The 14,643-nt window shown below is 56.6% G+C and overlaps 3 protein-coding genes across 3 annotated transcripts in view; 1 reads left to right on the top strand and 2 right to left on the bottom strand.

Annotated features, from left to right (window-relative positions):
• On the bottom strand, positions 1-480 carry VOLCADRAFT_65776 (uncharacterized protein; the record flags this gene model as incomplete). The annotated part of the gene is made up of 2 exons (XM_002955268.1): positions 1-78; positions 394-480. Coding segments are annotated over 2 exons (165 nt in total), but the record flags the coding sequence as incomplete, so codon positions are not given.
• Positions 481-5,028: 4,548 nt separating this feature from the next.
• Positions 5,029-10,241, top strand: VOLCADRAFT_96266 (uncharacterized protein; the record flags this gene model as incomplete). Its single annotated transcript, XM_002955326.1, has 4 exons — positions 5,029-5,116; positions 6,018-8,360; positions 9,429-9,506; positions 10,219-10,241. The coding sequence occupies 4 exons, from the start codon at positions 5,029-5,031 to the stop codon at positions 10,239-10,241; spliced, it is 2,532 nt and encodes an 843-aa protein (XP_002955372.1).
• A 2,639-nt stretch (positions 10,242-12,880) lies between these two features.
• The window catches only part of VOLCADRAFT_96265 (uncharacterized protein), a gene marked incomplete at both ends in the record, with an annotated part of 28,163 nt that continues 26,400 nt past the window's right edge, over positions 12,881-14,643 (bottom strand). The window contains 3 exons of the mRNA XM_002955267.1: positions 12,881-13,026; positions 13,461-13,617; positions 13,986-14,089. Of these exons, the coding sequence (XP_002955313.1) occupies positions 12,881-13,026; positions 13,461-13,617; positions 13,986-14,089 (407 nt within the window). The remainder of the gene's footprint in view (positions 13,027-13,460; positions 13,618-13,985; positions 14,090-14,643) is intronic.

Here is a 14,643-nt window from a genome sequence, read left to right as displayed (position 1 = left end):
CACATGCAGGATGTGCAGGGAGGTCAGGGCGGAGAGGCCGTCCAGGGAACGCAGGTCGTTGGTCTGCAGGTACAGCGCCTGGAGCCCCAGCACCACCGGTACCGGGGGGAGGGGGGGCCAGGGGGTGCGGGCGGTGCGGGCTTCCATCAAGAGCTTGGGAAGCAGGAGGACAGGGACGGGCCCCCTCAGTTGCCCCCCGCCCCCCCACCCTGGGTCCTCAACCCACAGCTGCCTCCGCCTGATCCTGGGCCTGGGCCTGATCCTGCCCGCCACCCTACCCCACCCCCTCGCCGTACCCCACCTCGCCCTACCCTACCCCACCTCGTCCCACCCAGCTCGCACCTCACCTTACTCCAGCCCCCTACATCTACATCTACATCTCCACGGCCCCACCTGCAACCCGGTCATGTTGTCCAGTCCCTCTATTCGTGACAGGCAGTTGTTGGACAGATGGAGGACCCGGCAGGCCGTGTAGTCCTGAGAGTGGGGGGGGGGAGGGCGCAGGGGGAGGGTGGGGGAGGACAGGAGGGAGAACCACGAACCAAGAAAAAGAGTGTACAAGAAGCAGAACTGACCAGTAGGCGATTTTAAAGGCGGCGACCTCGGGATGATGTAATGACGACGACGCGAAAAACTACCTACCTAGCCGCCTAGACTAAAATACGTGCGGTAGAGGGGGAAAGACGAACCACACACGAGAGGGGGGAGGAAAACACGCCACGTCCCCAGGAATCACCACCACCACCACCAGCCGAGAGGTCTCGGACAATGCTGACAGCTCTTCTATTGCGATTGGTGAACTGTTTGTCCGTTTGTTTGTTTATCCTAGTCGTGGTTGATATGGGTTGCGCAGTAGCGATCTTGTTCTTGGACCAGAGCAGGGCGGGGCGGGGCGGGGGAGACCGCTACCCAACGCAGGGAGAACCGACACAGCACATACAAACTTCTCTATGCTACATACATACATACACACATATACACACACGCGTGTGTACGTCCCAGACCTGCAGGACGGCCCTCCCGCAGCCATATAACTCCCCAACCCCCCTCTGCGCTACTCCCTATCTCGCCTGTAAGTTTTCTATCCGGCGGAATTGGAGGTCCTGGAGGTACAGGGTGGTGTTGCATGCGGGGGTGAGGTAGTGGCCCCGGGTGCGGCTCAGCTGGTGCAGGACACGGGGGGACATGAGGCGGGCGCCGTGGGCGTCGAAGTCGTCCTCATGGTCCAGGGGGGGATTGCGAGAGCTGACGGGGCTGGTGGGGCTGGTGGGGCTTCCGAGGGCGACGGCCCCGGAGGGGGCCGGCCGCGGTTGGGAGAGGGTAGCGAGGGAGGAGGTGGACATCATCTTGCAGGGGGCTGCGAGAGAGTGAGGTGGCAGGAGAGGTGGCGTGCGGTTGGATTGGATCATTGAGGAAGAAAAAGAGGGGTATTCGACGAAAGGACCTTAAGGGGCTAATAGGGATTATGACATGTTTGCCTGGGAAGCTGTTGGTGGTTGTAGACTGTGAGAAAAGGGGCTGCAGCGTAAGGCCGCGCGCCAGGCCATGAAAGGTTGGGTCGGCATAGGATATTAATGAGCTCAGAAAGGGATGCGCTGTTGGCTCGGGTCTGTACGTGATAACTGATAATACATGAGCATGTTCCGCAAGATATCTCCAGCTCTTCAACAGCTGCTTGAAGCCATATCAACCATCTCCGTGTATGATATATTGCTCAACAAATCCTTGCCTTATAAAAACTACAGCAAAAGATCCGTCATGTCTACCTGCCAGCCCCGCAGGTCGCCGTTGCGGAGAAGCGACTTCTGAAATGTAATAGTCGTAGGCCCCAAGGCCTTTTGCCTATGGACCCCTCGCCTTAAGGCTGTGGTTACAGTAAGCAAGTGCCGTGCCTGGCCATTGCGGTTGACCGAAACATCACACCTTGCGGCACTTTAAATAACAGGGAAGCCAGCTATATAAAATTGCCACTTTACGGAAGTCAAGAGCCTGAACCGCTCTACAGTGGGTCATTGGATAGATGCATCCATGGATAGAGAAAGCACAACGGTTGATAACGGTGACGTACGGCTGCATGGGCTGAAATGTTTTATAACGATCTTTATGTCGCGAAGTGGAAGCCCCGATTCACAACCAATTGTGAGTATAATCCGTGTTCCGTGTTCCATTACTTGAAGCATGCCAGACGACCTCCTCTACATCCTGTACGATTGCTTCAAACCCTGCATGTTTTTCAGCAGCTTCTTAAGCGACAAGGGCTTTTTGTCCCAGCTGTTGCGGTGAAAGCGTTTGATGCCCAGGTTTTGTCTATTCTGTCGTACGGGGTACAGGTTTGGGGCCCGTTAAGGGTTCTGGACATCCTGGAGCGCGGTTACCCTAGCAGCCAGGAACCACGATTGTGCTACTTTGAGATTGCACTGCAGGACAGGATGGTGGAACTGCAGAAGAACTTCCTGAAGCAGTTGAGTGGTGCTGGCTTGCCAACAAATCGGCTACTATTCAGAGAGTTGGGTCAATACCCTTTGCAAGTGCATTGGGCAAACCTGATTTTTCGTTTTTGGAACAGGTTGGTTGAGGCAAAAGGTTCTGTGTACCACCATTGCTTTCGGGAGGAACTGCGGTTGGCATTATCATCTGGCATGACGTATGATGGATGGGGAGCGAAAGTCCTGAAGATCCTTAGAGTTGATGGGTCATAACGTGCGGACGGGTGTGGACGACTCAGGCGACATTGAGGTCAAAGTTGATGCTCTGGCGACACGTTCACTAGATGTAGGCCAGTTGATCTGTGAACTTCGGTGCCGATTTGATGATGACTGGGAAAGTGAGCGGTTGACAGTGGATCCAGCTTTGTTTGTTTCAGATAATAGGCAACCAGGGGGTGAAGATGTGTCGCTATAAGCAATGGATGGGTTTGCCCAAGCATGGCAGCGGCTATACCTCGCCAAAACAGCACGTCACGCTGATGCGTTTCAGGATGTGTGTTTGGCCTTTGGCGGTTAATCGACCGCACGGTAGGGAACGGTCTGCCCGGTGGTGTCGGGTCTGTGGGAACCGGCAAGCTGTTGAGGATGAATGTCATGTGCTGCTAGATTGTCCTGCGTATGCGAATATCCGTTTGAAGCTTTGGGACCTGGGGGTTACTCCTGGGGACCGCATGATCGAGATTATGGGCGTCAAGGATCAACGCGGGTTAGCGCACGTTCTGGATGACATTAGAAGATGCAGGTTGCAGTACGTTGAAGATTAATCAATCTGTTATTGTTGGGTATTGGCATTTTTCTTTTTTAGTTCTTGTTTCCAGTTCGGCGGTCCATGAGCCTTTTGGCTCGTCTGGACCGTACAAGCTTGAAGCTTGTAACAAAAAACGTCTAACGTCTAAACGTCTTCAGCATGCTCGCCAGCAATAAGTAATTAGTAGCAAGTTATAGTATTTATGCGTTACATGTGTACAACGTGTGCTGTTGGGCTGTTGCACCCTCTGCATGTGTCTGCCAAGCGAAACAATTCGGACACAGGGCTGACGACTGGGAACATCTACCAGCATGCTATATGCCTCATGTCTATCCAAACTTACCACCACGTCGCAGGCCGTATATGTTGTCATGTGTCATATGTTGTCACAACTTTTGCTAGCAATACAGCTGAGCGGCAACTGCACGGTTTAGGCAAAAAGGGGGTCAACCACATCTGCAGCGGCTGTACAGCGTGTAGGCCGCCACCGTCACCTTTGCAAAAACACAAGAATGCAAGATTATAGGTTATGGATTGCAAACAAAGGGTATTGCGCTTGCGTGCCTTTGGGTGTTTAGGACGGCTGCATTAAGAGCTGGGCTAAACCAAATGAGTTACGCTAATCAAAGTGAATAATGTGCAGCTACCTAGTGTCAGGTTTGATTTCGAACGCTTCACTACGACACTGCGAGTATGCTGACACTTGGACTTTGCGAGCAGTTAGGAGCTTTAGTCAAGGGTTTCCACTGTTCCCACCACGCCTGCCAGCGTCCACAGGACGCATTTCCTGGCGCTTTTCCCTTTGCTGGATTAGCCTAAGCCCTGACATAAAGTTGTTTCCTCTCGAAGCTTGTTTCGTTGCGCACAACTGAAATCAAGCGCATGGGTAATGGTGGCTCAACTGATGGAAACGAAGTGCAAAGTTGATATTCTTGCCGAAGGCATATGCTTCGCGCTTGTTCGCAACCGCTTACGATAAGATCCTATGCCTGACTTTCTCGGGCAGACATGTCAGCGCCTAGCAAACTGCTAGGAAACGAACACCATGGTAAAGCATCCATCCCAAAATGTATCAGCTTTATGAAACCATTTATGATTGCTTTCTATCAGTGCGTCCCAACTGGTTCAACCAGTAGTGTAAGGCCCTCGTCAGCCGCCTCACCATGCGAGGCCTCGCCTCGAAGCATCGGGCCTATTAACAAGCCGATCATAATTTAATTAATGGCATACATGCATTAGCGCTTAGAATTCATCATCGGCGTGGCGGGGGCAAACGGACGACGGGTGTACGATTACAGTTGCGACTTTCCTGCTTCCATTTCCAACGTTGCGAAGGAAGCCCACTTTATAACACCTACCGTAGCTACAAGAGTCAAATAAATTAATGCTTGGCTGGGCGGAAATGCGTTTATTGCGAAAGTAACTCCCCACAGATTATAACCGCCATCGCGACAATACATAGGGATTCAAGTTACTTGCTGTTTGTTGCTAGGTGCTGGAGAGGAGCGATACTGATTCCGCTTGGGAGGTAACCTGGGTCCTTGCATTTTGCGTCGATACGGCGTTGATAAAACAGGCCACTTTGACCTAAGCTGAGAGTTCATAGAATGCTTACCATCATTAGGCTTTAGCTAGTTGTGCTATTTGATTTGCGCTATTAAACCGGTAGATTTGCAGATGTAACTTGTTAAGACCCCCTGCCATCCATGCTCTGAAAGTCGCGGCATCTTGCCCTCCTTTCCGCAGAACCAAATGAAATGCGGCCTCTGTCATTTTACCAAGCATGGATTAAGGATGGTCGTAAGCTCACACGGGTGGGGGGCGCTCCTGCGGGGCGGGATGCCTCATCCTCCGAAGACGACTATCCAGCTGCCTACCAAAGGTTCGTCAAGCAAGACTCCTCTCATCCTGACGTTGATGATTCTCCACCACGACCTTATCGTCGTGGAGGGGATGTGGACCTCCGCCGGGCTCCTGCGCGGGCTGCCCTAAAAGGCATTGATGCGCACGCGAAAAGCAAAGGCAACTTGGTGAACTTTGCCGTGCAGCATAAGAGCGCTGTTGACAACCTATTAAGCAGCCTCTCACCCAGCGGCGTTCTGTCCGCTCCCCGAAGCTCTCGCACCACAACTGCAGCCAGCACTCCACGCAGCCTCGGCCGCCCTCCACTCTTGCCCACCTGGTCATCAAATGATGATAGCGACAGCGACGATAATGCAGGAGAACGACGACAAAGTTGCGGCCGTAGCAGCGGAATCACACCGAGGCAGCCGCTGGGCTGGACCAGCGGCAGGGCAGCCTTATCCTGTGCTGCAGCTGCAAGCAGTTGCAATTACGCAGCTCGCGATCAAAACCACAGCCGCTATTTTCCAGGCTCGTTATCATCATCATCTTGCATTTGCGGCGCCTGCAGCAGCCGCACGGAACGTCTTGCTGCCCGGACGGCAGCGGCTATAGCAACTGGGCGGGTTGGTGCGCCTGCTACTCGCCAGCTGGGGCCACAGGCGTCGGGCCCAGCATCCTCCTCGTCCTCATCAACGATGCCATCACCAAGAACGCAGGAAGCATCACAATCAGGCAAGGAGAAGACCTGTCTCCACACGTAACTGCATGCTCTACCTGCCCTGAGCCTTCCGACCCAGATCGCGACACTAGCTAGCACCGATATGTATGTGTGCTAAAGAAACATTAATGATTCGGAACCATAATATATGATCTGCTTGATGACCCAAATCCCAGTACATACGATACTAAACTGGCCCGTGGGTCACCGACACCTGCAGGTCCGACCCTGGTCGCTACCGCCTGGCGTGCCGCAACAAAACGCGCTGTCACCGCCAGCAACCCGGGCGCCGCGGCCGCCACCGCCATCACCACCCCACCTCACTTGGATTTAAGCTTCCGCACCCCGAAAAGACCGACGACTGCCATTACCTCCACTCATAGCGTGAGCAGTTCGGAAGACCCGCCGACACCTCGTCTGACATGGCTGTCGTACCTCTCTCCCAACCCGGTTGGACGGGCCGCGGGAAGTGGGAAGACTGCCAGTCGCGGTCCCAGCAGGGGCGGTGCTACAGTCCGCGATGGCTACACCTCCGTTACGGGGAGGCGGGGAAGGAGAGGCAGCAGCAGCGGTGGGGGCAGCGGCGGCAGAGGCAGCGACAGGAGCAGTAGCCGAGGCAGTCGGAGCCGCAGCAGGACCAAACGCAGTGAGAGCTTTGGCGGCGGCGGCAGTGAGGCCGTCGCTTACGGGAGACGCCTGAACAGCAGTGCAGCGCCGCAGCAGCAGCGACGTCGTACCTTTGAGGGTGCGACTGCGGCTGCGGCTACTGCGGCTACTTCAGGCTCAGCTGCTAGAGTGAGGCCAATTTCTGTCTCTGCTCGGCCGGGTACGGGGCCACTGCTACTGCATGCTGGACCCCCCCTGGCAACGGGTCGCCTGAAGAGCGATATCAGCACCAACACGGATGCGGATTCGGAGCGGGAGGAGGAGGCAGTGGTGCAGCAGATGCTGGGGGGAACGGCGGCATGGCTCCAGGAGAGGCAGCTGGAGCGGCAGCGGCAACAGGACCTGGCGGAGCTGCGCCGCGCCGCCAGGCGCCGCGCGCGTGCGGCCGTGGCGGGTACGGCGGAGGTGCTGCGAGGTGGAGGCGGTGGAGGCGGGTACGACAGCGACAGCCGGTCGTCCCGCGGCACTGTGCGCAGCAACGGCACCCTCTCAGCGGATTCTCGGTGCGGAGACGACGGCTTAGACGTGGGCGCTTCATTTACCTCCTGGGTTGGTAACAGGAGGGCCATAAATGGGAGTCATGTGGGTCGGGCCGGAGGTGCGGCGGCGCTCGGGATCGGCGTGAGTCGGCCCCGGTCGCCGCCGCCGCCACTGGTGCTGCTCAGGACGCAGAACGCGGCGACTGTCCTGGCGGCGGCGCAGCGACGCCATCTGCTCTCCAGATCTAGCGGCGGCGCTGTCGTGCGTCGTGCCGCTCGTTGCGCAATGCGTACCGCGCTTTCCGCGCGGGAAGGCGGCGGCGGCGGTAAAAGTAACAGTAACAGCACGGTGGCGGCGGCGGCGGTGCTGCGGCGTGCGTTATTATGGCGCGACGCGGAGGTTCTGGTAGCCAGCGAGACGGGACGTCTGCGGGGACTGGGGGGTGGGGGATGTGGTCGTGGACAGCTGCTACTGCCAGCGGCGGGGACACGCAAGGCCTTGTCGGATAGCAGTGAGGATAGCTTTGCGTATCGCGTGACGTCAGCCGCGATGACGCTGAGGTCGATGTCCGTACCGCGGTACAGCGCTGGACGGCGGCACGATATCGCCTGGCAGAGGCAGCGTCAGGCGCATCAGCGGCTCGGCGGAAGTATAGCGGCCGGCTACAGCCTGTCGCGGGACGAAAGCCGCAGCGCCGGCAGGGGTGCGAGACGGGCGAGTCCCACTGCTGCTGCAGCCGCCGCGGCATTTAGGAGTGCCGCGGACGTCGCATCCGCGGCCGTTTCCCGCGCCACGTCCGTCATCAGCAGTGGAAGCAGCGGCGACGGCAGCGGCAGCACAGGGAAGCCTCGCACCTGGTTTATGACGGAGGTTCTACGCACGCCGGTTGGCAGCCACCTGAGCGATAGGGAAGAGCCACAGACCCACGGGTCACAGTGGGGCCGCCGGGGCGGCGGCCGTGACGGTGGCGGCGCCGGCAGCGGCAGCTGTCCCTCCTCCCCGGTGACCTGGTCCCCTCCCTGGATTCAATCCCCCTCCCAGAAGCTCTCTCTCTCCCGCGTCTGGGGCCCCATGTATCCTCTGGAGTCCAAGAGCCCCAGGAGCAGCTACGAGGGCGGCGGCGGTGGAGGAAGCGGCAAAGGAGGAGGGCGAGGAGAAGGAGAGGAGGGGTTCCATGGAGGAGCAGGAGGAGGAGGAGCGCAACACGGCGCCGACGGGTACGCCGCCAGCGATGACGCGCTGTGGCGCTCTCCGTCGCGACCGCCACCAAGTCGGCCACCTGCAGGAAAGTCCCACTCGGTCTTACGAGTGGAACACGGTCCATCGGCCCTCGTAATGCATTGCGGTGACGACCCGTCTGTGGGAGAGGTTCATGAGGCCGAGGAGCGGCGGTCGGTGTCGCGGCCGCATTCAAAGGGTGCGGCTGCTACTGCCGCCGTCACTTCCACTGGTTTTGCAAGTGCGGTTGCTGCTGCTCCTGCTGATGGTGGTCATTGTAGTGATGCTGCTGCTGGCTTGGGCGGGAGGTCCTCGACGGGGCGTCAAGTTAGCAGTCCGCTTCGCCGGTATCTGTGCTTATGAGACGAATGGTGGTGGCTAGTTTCTGAAGCTACGCGCGGCGCATTGATGTCTGTCGAAATGATGTTGGATGCGGGTCGGCTTGTATGCATGGGAGGGGCTATTGGCGGAGCAGGTTGGGGAATAGGACCCATGAATGCAGGGAGGCGAGTCCGCTGCATGGGGGTCCTAACGAGCTGTTGTGAGTGCGGAGCAACCTCTTATTGGGGGTCGTCCCATTACGTTACATCTCATTGCGGTGCACGTGTACAATGAGGCGGCACAGGCTGCAACACTGCGCATCGTCAATTGTAAAAGTGCAGCAATTGTCTTCAGTTCGGTTGGCCAAGATTGCCCGCGGGGTAGGATACACGGAGGGCCTGCAGACAGAGCCAAGCAACTGTGTGTGTGCCTGTGTGTGTATGTATGTATGTATATGCGTGCTTAAATGTCAGTACACTCGTACTTGGATTTTCGACGGACTGAGCTGCGCCCTGGCGATGAGAGGACGGCAAGAGGCGGTGCGATGGCGATGTAGCATGTCTGGGTATGTATGCATACTGCGAATGCGTCCGATCGCTGCAATCATACTCGTGGTCCCCCTTGTGGCGGAGTTTGGGAACACCCTTCATATCCAAGGAGGGAAAGGTGGATACGCATCACACATAGCACCTGGTGGTTAATCAACCACATCACTCGCAGGTCATGAGGTTGATGGAAAGCTGAAACAAACGAATAATGAATGAATGAATAAACTGAAGTGGGCTTGAGAGCACGACCACGCCGTGTTGACAACACCTGTTGTTGTGGGGCGGATGGGGATTTGCATGGTGGGATTTGCATGGTGGGGTCGAAGGAGGACTGCTAGGGGGTGGGGGCGCAAGGCGGCGCACTAGTGCTGTGTTTTCTGGATCCCACCCGACCGCAGTGGTGCGCGCCCTCAGTTGCCATAAGGTTATTGTGAAGGTGTTGTTGTGGAGATGTCGCAGTGGCGGGGGACTTGCAGGTCAGGACGGGTAGGAGGCCAGGACGTCATCTTGCCTTGTCCAAAAACATAGCGTACAATGCCGTTCCAGACGCCGTACGGACAAGTCTCTTTCAAATCCGCGCATGCCCTCTCCCCTCTCCTCTCCTTTTTTTCTCCACCCTCCAACGCTATGCGTTAAGTCCTGGAGCGCATGCTCCATATCCGTACTGTGCAGTACAACAACGCCGTACGACCAGGAAGTTAATGTGCATATATCGAATATAACACCATAAATATCGAACAACGCAGTTAGGTCAGGTGGGTAGAACACGGGCCCCTTCACCACCGAGTGGTACACCAAGTGCAGCGCATGCACAGAGCAATGTCCGCAAGCCTTTTTCCTTACAAAACATACCTCCGTGCATTAGGCCCTACTTCCGTACGGCCCCCATGTCCAAACGCAATAAGTCCAGCAAACACCCCTTGAGCGGCAATCTGCTGCTGCCGGAAAAAGCAAAAGCCAGTGTGGCAAGCTTATTATCGTCATAAATATAAAAGATGAGCGAAGTCGCGATAGCAGTCAATGATACTGGTAAATGCTGGTATAATAACGCTACAGTGAGAGCAAGCAGTCTAATATTCGCCAATACCGCTGGGCTGGCTTTTGTGCAATACGCGTGGCGCGATAAACCGTGTGCCCTACATGCCGCGCCTTCTCCGCGGCTCGCGGCGATCCCCCGCATGCTCGCAGACGTCAGCAAGCTCCACGCCTAGCAACCTAGCACAAAATTACACGTGCTGATGTGTCTCAAGCGGAGGAGGCCGTGTGTTGAGGACGCGTGCAAAATAATACCTGCTGCTGCATTCGCAGCAGGTCGTGATTAATTGGATTGATCGTTTCACTTGTAAATGACATCCATCCATCTATCAGAGTCAGGATCAGAACCCGAATCTGTAGAACATCACCCATCGAGCTGACATTGCTGCGCCTCATAACCGCCGCAAACAAGCAATATCAGACACCCGCCTACGTATGTATGCATGTAAGTATGTATGTGCATCTCTGTATGCGTGTGTATGAGTAGTATTGCGAATGCGGCTCAGTCAAAATACTTATAGCGTAATCGCACACACGCATACACACACATACATACACACATACATGCATACTAACAGACGTTCATACGTAAAACATGTACGAAACTAGTACTGCGGAAAGGGGGTTTGGATCCATTCCTCGCTTCTCCGCATCATCTCACGTTGCTTAATCAGGCACAAGGCAAGGCAAAGTTGGATACGATTTAGGCGCAAGTTGGAAAATCTACCATGTCCATAGGCAATGGCCTCAGTACGACGGTCGTACGGTACGTGACACGCTGTAGTACGCACAACGCAGTACCACCCAATGGGATGGGTTCATGGGCAAGGGTGCCGGAGGTTCCGGTTATTTCGGAAGAGGACGACGGCAACGAGGAGCGCATACACACATCACCACCGCTCTATCATTTTCCAGCGCCGCACCTCTCCCCCCTCCTCTCCTCTTCCCTTTCCCGAGGGGGAAAGGATTACTTTCTTCGTCGCCTTACTCTCCGGAGCTCACCTCCCTTCCCCCCTCCTCCGTTGGCGCGGCTTGGCGCTTCGGACAGGAGCGCGTCACGCAGGTTGGAACTTCTCCCCCTCCCCCCATTCGCTCGGGCCCCCCCCTCCAGGGGGAGACACGCACATACACGTATATGTCATGCAACCGCAGCTTGATGACGGCCCGCACCGCCAGGCTAGAGAGGCATTCATACATACATATATACGCACGCTGACAGCGCGCTAGTTCTCTCCATTCCTGGAGATGAACCGCTGATTCTGGTTGCAGTTGACCGTTGGAGCCACAACTGAAAAACGAGCCGCAAGAAGCCCAATTCGTACTTACGGTTTGCGCGCGCTGTAAACCGCTCGCCCATGCGCCACGCAAACATACATGAACGCACACACGCGTCAACACACCATCGGCATTTCCCTCACCGCGGCTCAGGTCATAAAAAAACACAACGCACACGCTCGCCCAGGCAAACACAGACTCACACGCAACGCCCCAAACACTTCGGCAGGGGCATGGTGTGAAGGCCAAACGGAACACCCCGAAGCGGTTGAAAGCGGTTATAAGCAACCGCCGCCGCTCGGACAACAATGTGGTCAGATTTCCTTGCAGTGGCAGTAGCGGTGATAGTTGCGTGTTGTGGTAGTTGTACGAGAGGGATTAGAAAACCGCCCTGCCTGCCAGGGCTGTGAAATACGCGCCCTCTTCCTCACACATACATACAAATACATGCATACATACTCATATACACCACCATTATACCACTGCCCGGTCCCCCCTCAAAACCCTGAGCTGCGGGAGGGCGAACCCCGCAGTGGGCTGTGGGCCTTATGCGAACCAGGTAGAGGTCGGTCAAGGGGATGCCGCGGGGCCGGGGTTAGCTCGACCTAACGACCTAACAACCCGACCGTTGCGACCGTTTGAGCGAGGACCACCCATCTACCCGCACGATCGCCACCTCGACCCCCCCCGATGAAACACACACACACACACACACAACACCTGCTGCAACAGGACTGGCCCGTCCTCTGCCCTACGAAGCCGGGACCTAGCTCTCTCGAAGAATTGAGTTAACACAACGACTAACCGGGGTTGGGTGGGTGGGTGGGGGTTGCGAGTGAATGAATGAACGAGTGGGAGGACGCCGGGGCCAGAAGCAAAGCTGCCGTGCGGTGTGAAAGCAAAGCAGCTGCCGCGAAAGGGACAAAGAACAAAAAGGCAAACCAGCACATCGCCGAGTCGGCAGCAGCAACAGTAGCAGCAGTAGCAGTAGGAGCAATAGTAGTAACAGCAGTAGCAGCACCAGCAGCAGCCCTCAGGCTGTCAAGTATCGAACCTGCGCGGCCGACGAGCAAAGCAAGTGTACAAGAGCACTGCACGAATATTCGCGCGTATACATATATACATACATGCATACAGACGTACAACTACACACACATCGCAGGCAAGTACTTCGCCACACGGCCCCGAAACACACACACAGCTGTGTGCCCGTGCGTGTGTATGTGTGTGGGGGGGGGAGCGTCACTCCCTCCCCCCTCCCCCCATCCTGGCGGGTTGTACGGCCGCAATTAACCAATCCCACCAACCGACCAAGCTCTCATCCCCAACTTGCAAATCGGCGGGAAGCAGCTACAAGCTGCCGCCGCCGCCGCAGCCACAAACATAACTATAGAACAAATCACTGCCGTACAGCACCGCTGTACTGCGTTGCAAACGGAACGAAAGCGCCGCAGTGTGAGCCGCTGAACGAGTGGATGCACTGCACACGACATCGCCGCGGCCTCCGCCTCCGCCGTACTACAACCGCCGTACTACCGCCCTATTGCAGCATTTTGTTGGAGATCATCAAGCTGTTCCTGCGCTCCCTCTCCTGGCTGATCGCGTTGGATGTGGTGCGCAGCACGTTCTTCCAGGCGCGAGCTGCATCCGAGGCCAGCTGCTGCTGCTGCGCCACGTTAGCTGCGCCTGTAGGGTAGAGGAGGGTAGAGGGTAGGGTAGGGAGGGGTAGGTGAGGGGAGGGGCCATTAGGTGGGTATCGCCATCAACGTGACGGTGCAAAACGACCGCCGTGGCTACTTGAGCGGCCAAATCCCGCCTTGCACTCGTCCTGCTATCGCTAGTGTCGCCACTTCCAACCTAACCTATTGAGCACCAACACAGCGTAACACGGACAGTCAGCTATCTTGGAAAATCGCCTTTTGTTCAGCACGCTTGCGAAAGGTGTCACCCAGGGTTCGAAGTGCACGAAGACACCCCAACAACCCCGGGTGCTTGTGCTCCAACAATGCCCAGGATGAAGATGAGGAAGAAACATAAGCACAAAACCTAAAACACAACTTCCCCACCTTAACCCCCCTCCCCCCCATTTTCATTTCCCCTCACCCCCACCGGCCCCCTACCTGCATGCGCCTCACCCCCACTGCCCCCCTCCGCCGCCGCCGCCGCCGCCGCCGCTGCCGCGGGGCCCCCCGTGCTCCCCGCCAGCGCCACCCGGACCATCTTCTCAACATCCAGCTCCAGGGGAAGCTGACTCAGCAGCTCGGCTATATGGCGCTTCTGGGGTACGGTAACGCCGTATGTACGGCAACATGGCAGGTATTTCGGTTGAGACTGGGTCAAGGGATGTTGGCTTTAAGTCCTTGGTACGCCAAAGTAAGACGGCGTCTGGCTGGGGGCGAAGGATTATAATATGCTTATCATGGGGTGAGGCCGGGGTGTGCCCTTGTGTGTGTTTGTATGTCTGTGTGTTTTTGGTGGGGGGGAGGGCAGTGGCGGGGGGTGGTCGGGAGACCCTAGATGCGTATGGGATCCTAAGCTCCGCCGGTTTTTCCTGCGGTGCCCCCTCCGCGCCCATCTTCCCGTGGGCTCATCCCCCTTCCCCTCCCCGCCCCCCCCCCCCCTCACCTCCCCCCCTTCCCCCTCACCTCCCGGGCCAATCTAACCAGGAGCGGCTTCAGCAGCAGCACGAAGAACCCGGCCAGGAAGAACCACAGCAGCACAAAGAGCAGGATGTGGAGCAACAGAATGTCTGCGGTGTGGGCGGGGGATGAAGAAGGGGATGGGGCGGGCGGGGAGGGAAATGACGAGGGGGGGAAGTGGCGGAATTGTACAGTGGGTGTAATCAGCGTTTTTTAACAAGTAATATATTCCTTAAAAGGAATAAACAGGCATTTTGGCCTTTGGAAAAAAGGAATGAATTTCAGGCCGACCCGTACATTTTCATTCCTCCAGCCAAAAACGTCCATTGCTGCCAGATTGCTCCGTAATGTGCAGAACTTAGTATTTTCAATCATAGAATAGATACGAGGGGCCGTAAGAAGGTCAAGCCCGTGAGTCAACGCGGCATAGCAGCATGTATGACCGGTCCTCACATAGCCAAACACGCACAAGGCAACGACTCGAACGTCGAACAGACACCAAAAAAGCAAGATAAGCCTGAAATTTTTCATGATAAAGGCGTTTGGGATGGCGGTGCTGTTGTCGGTAATGCATCGGCAATGGTATGATGTGTGAAACAGGGGGATATATCTTCGCCCGTGGCAGCTACCCTGCGAAACCCTGCCTTCCCCGGTATTTCGGGGC

Source organism: Volvox carteri (genome assembly GCF_000143455.1).
Source record: "Volvox carteri f. nagariensis unplaced genomic scaffold VOLCAscaffold_50, whole genome shotgun sequence".
In the NCBI taxonomy this organism is placed as follows: Eukaryota; Viridiplantae; Chlorophyta; class Chlorophyceae; order Chlamydomonadales; family Volvocaceae; genus Volvox; species Volvox carteri.
The sequence above is the reverse complement of the archived record's forward strand: the minus strand, read 5'-3'. Positions and strand labels throughout refer to the sequence as shown.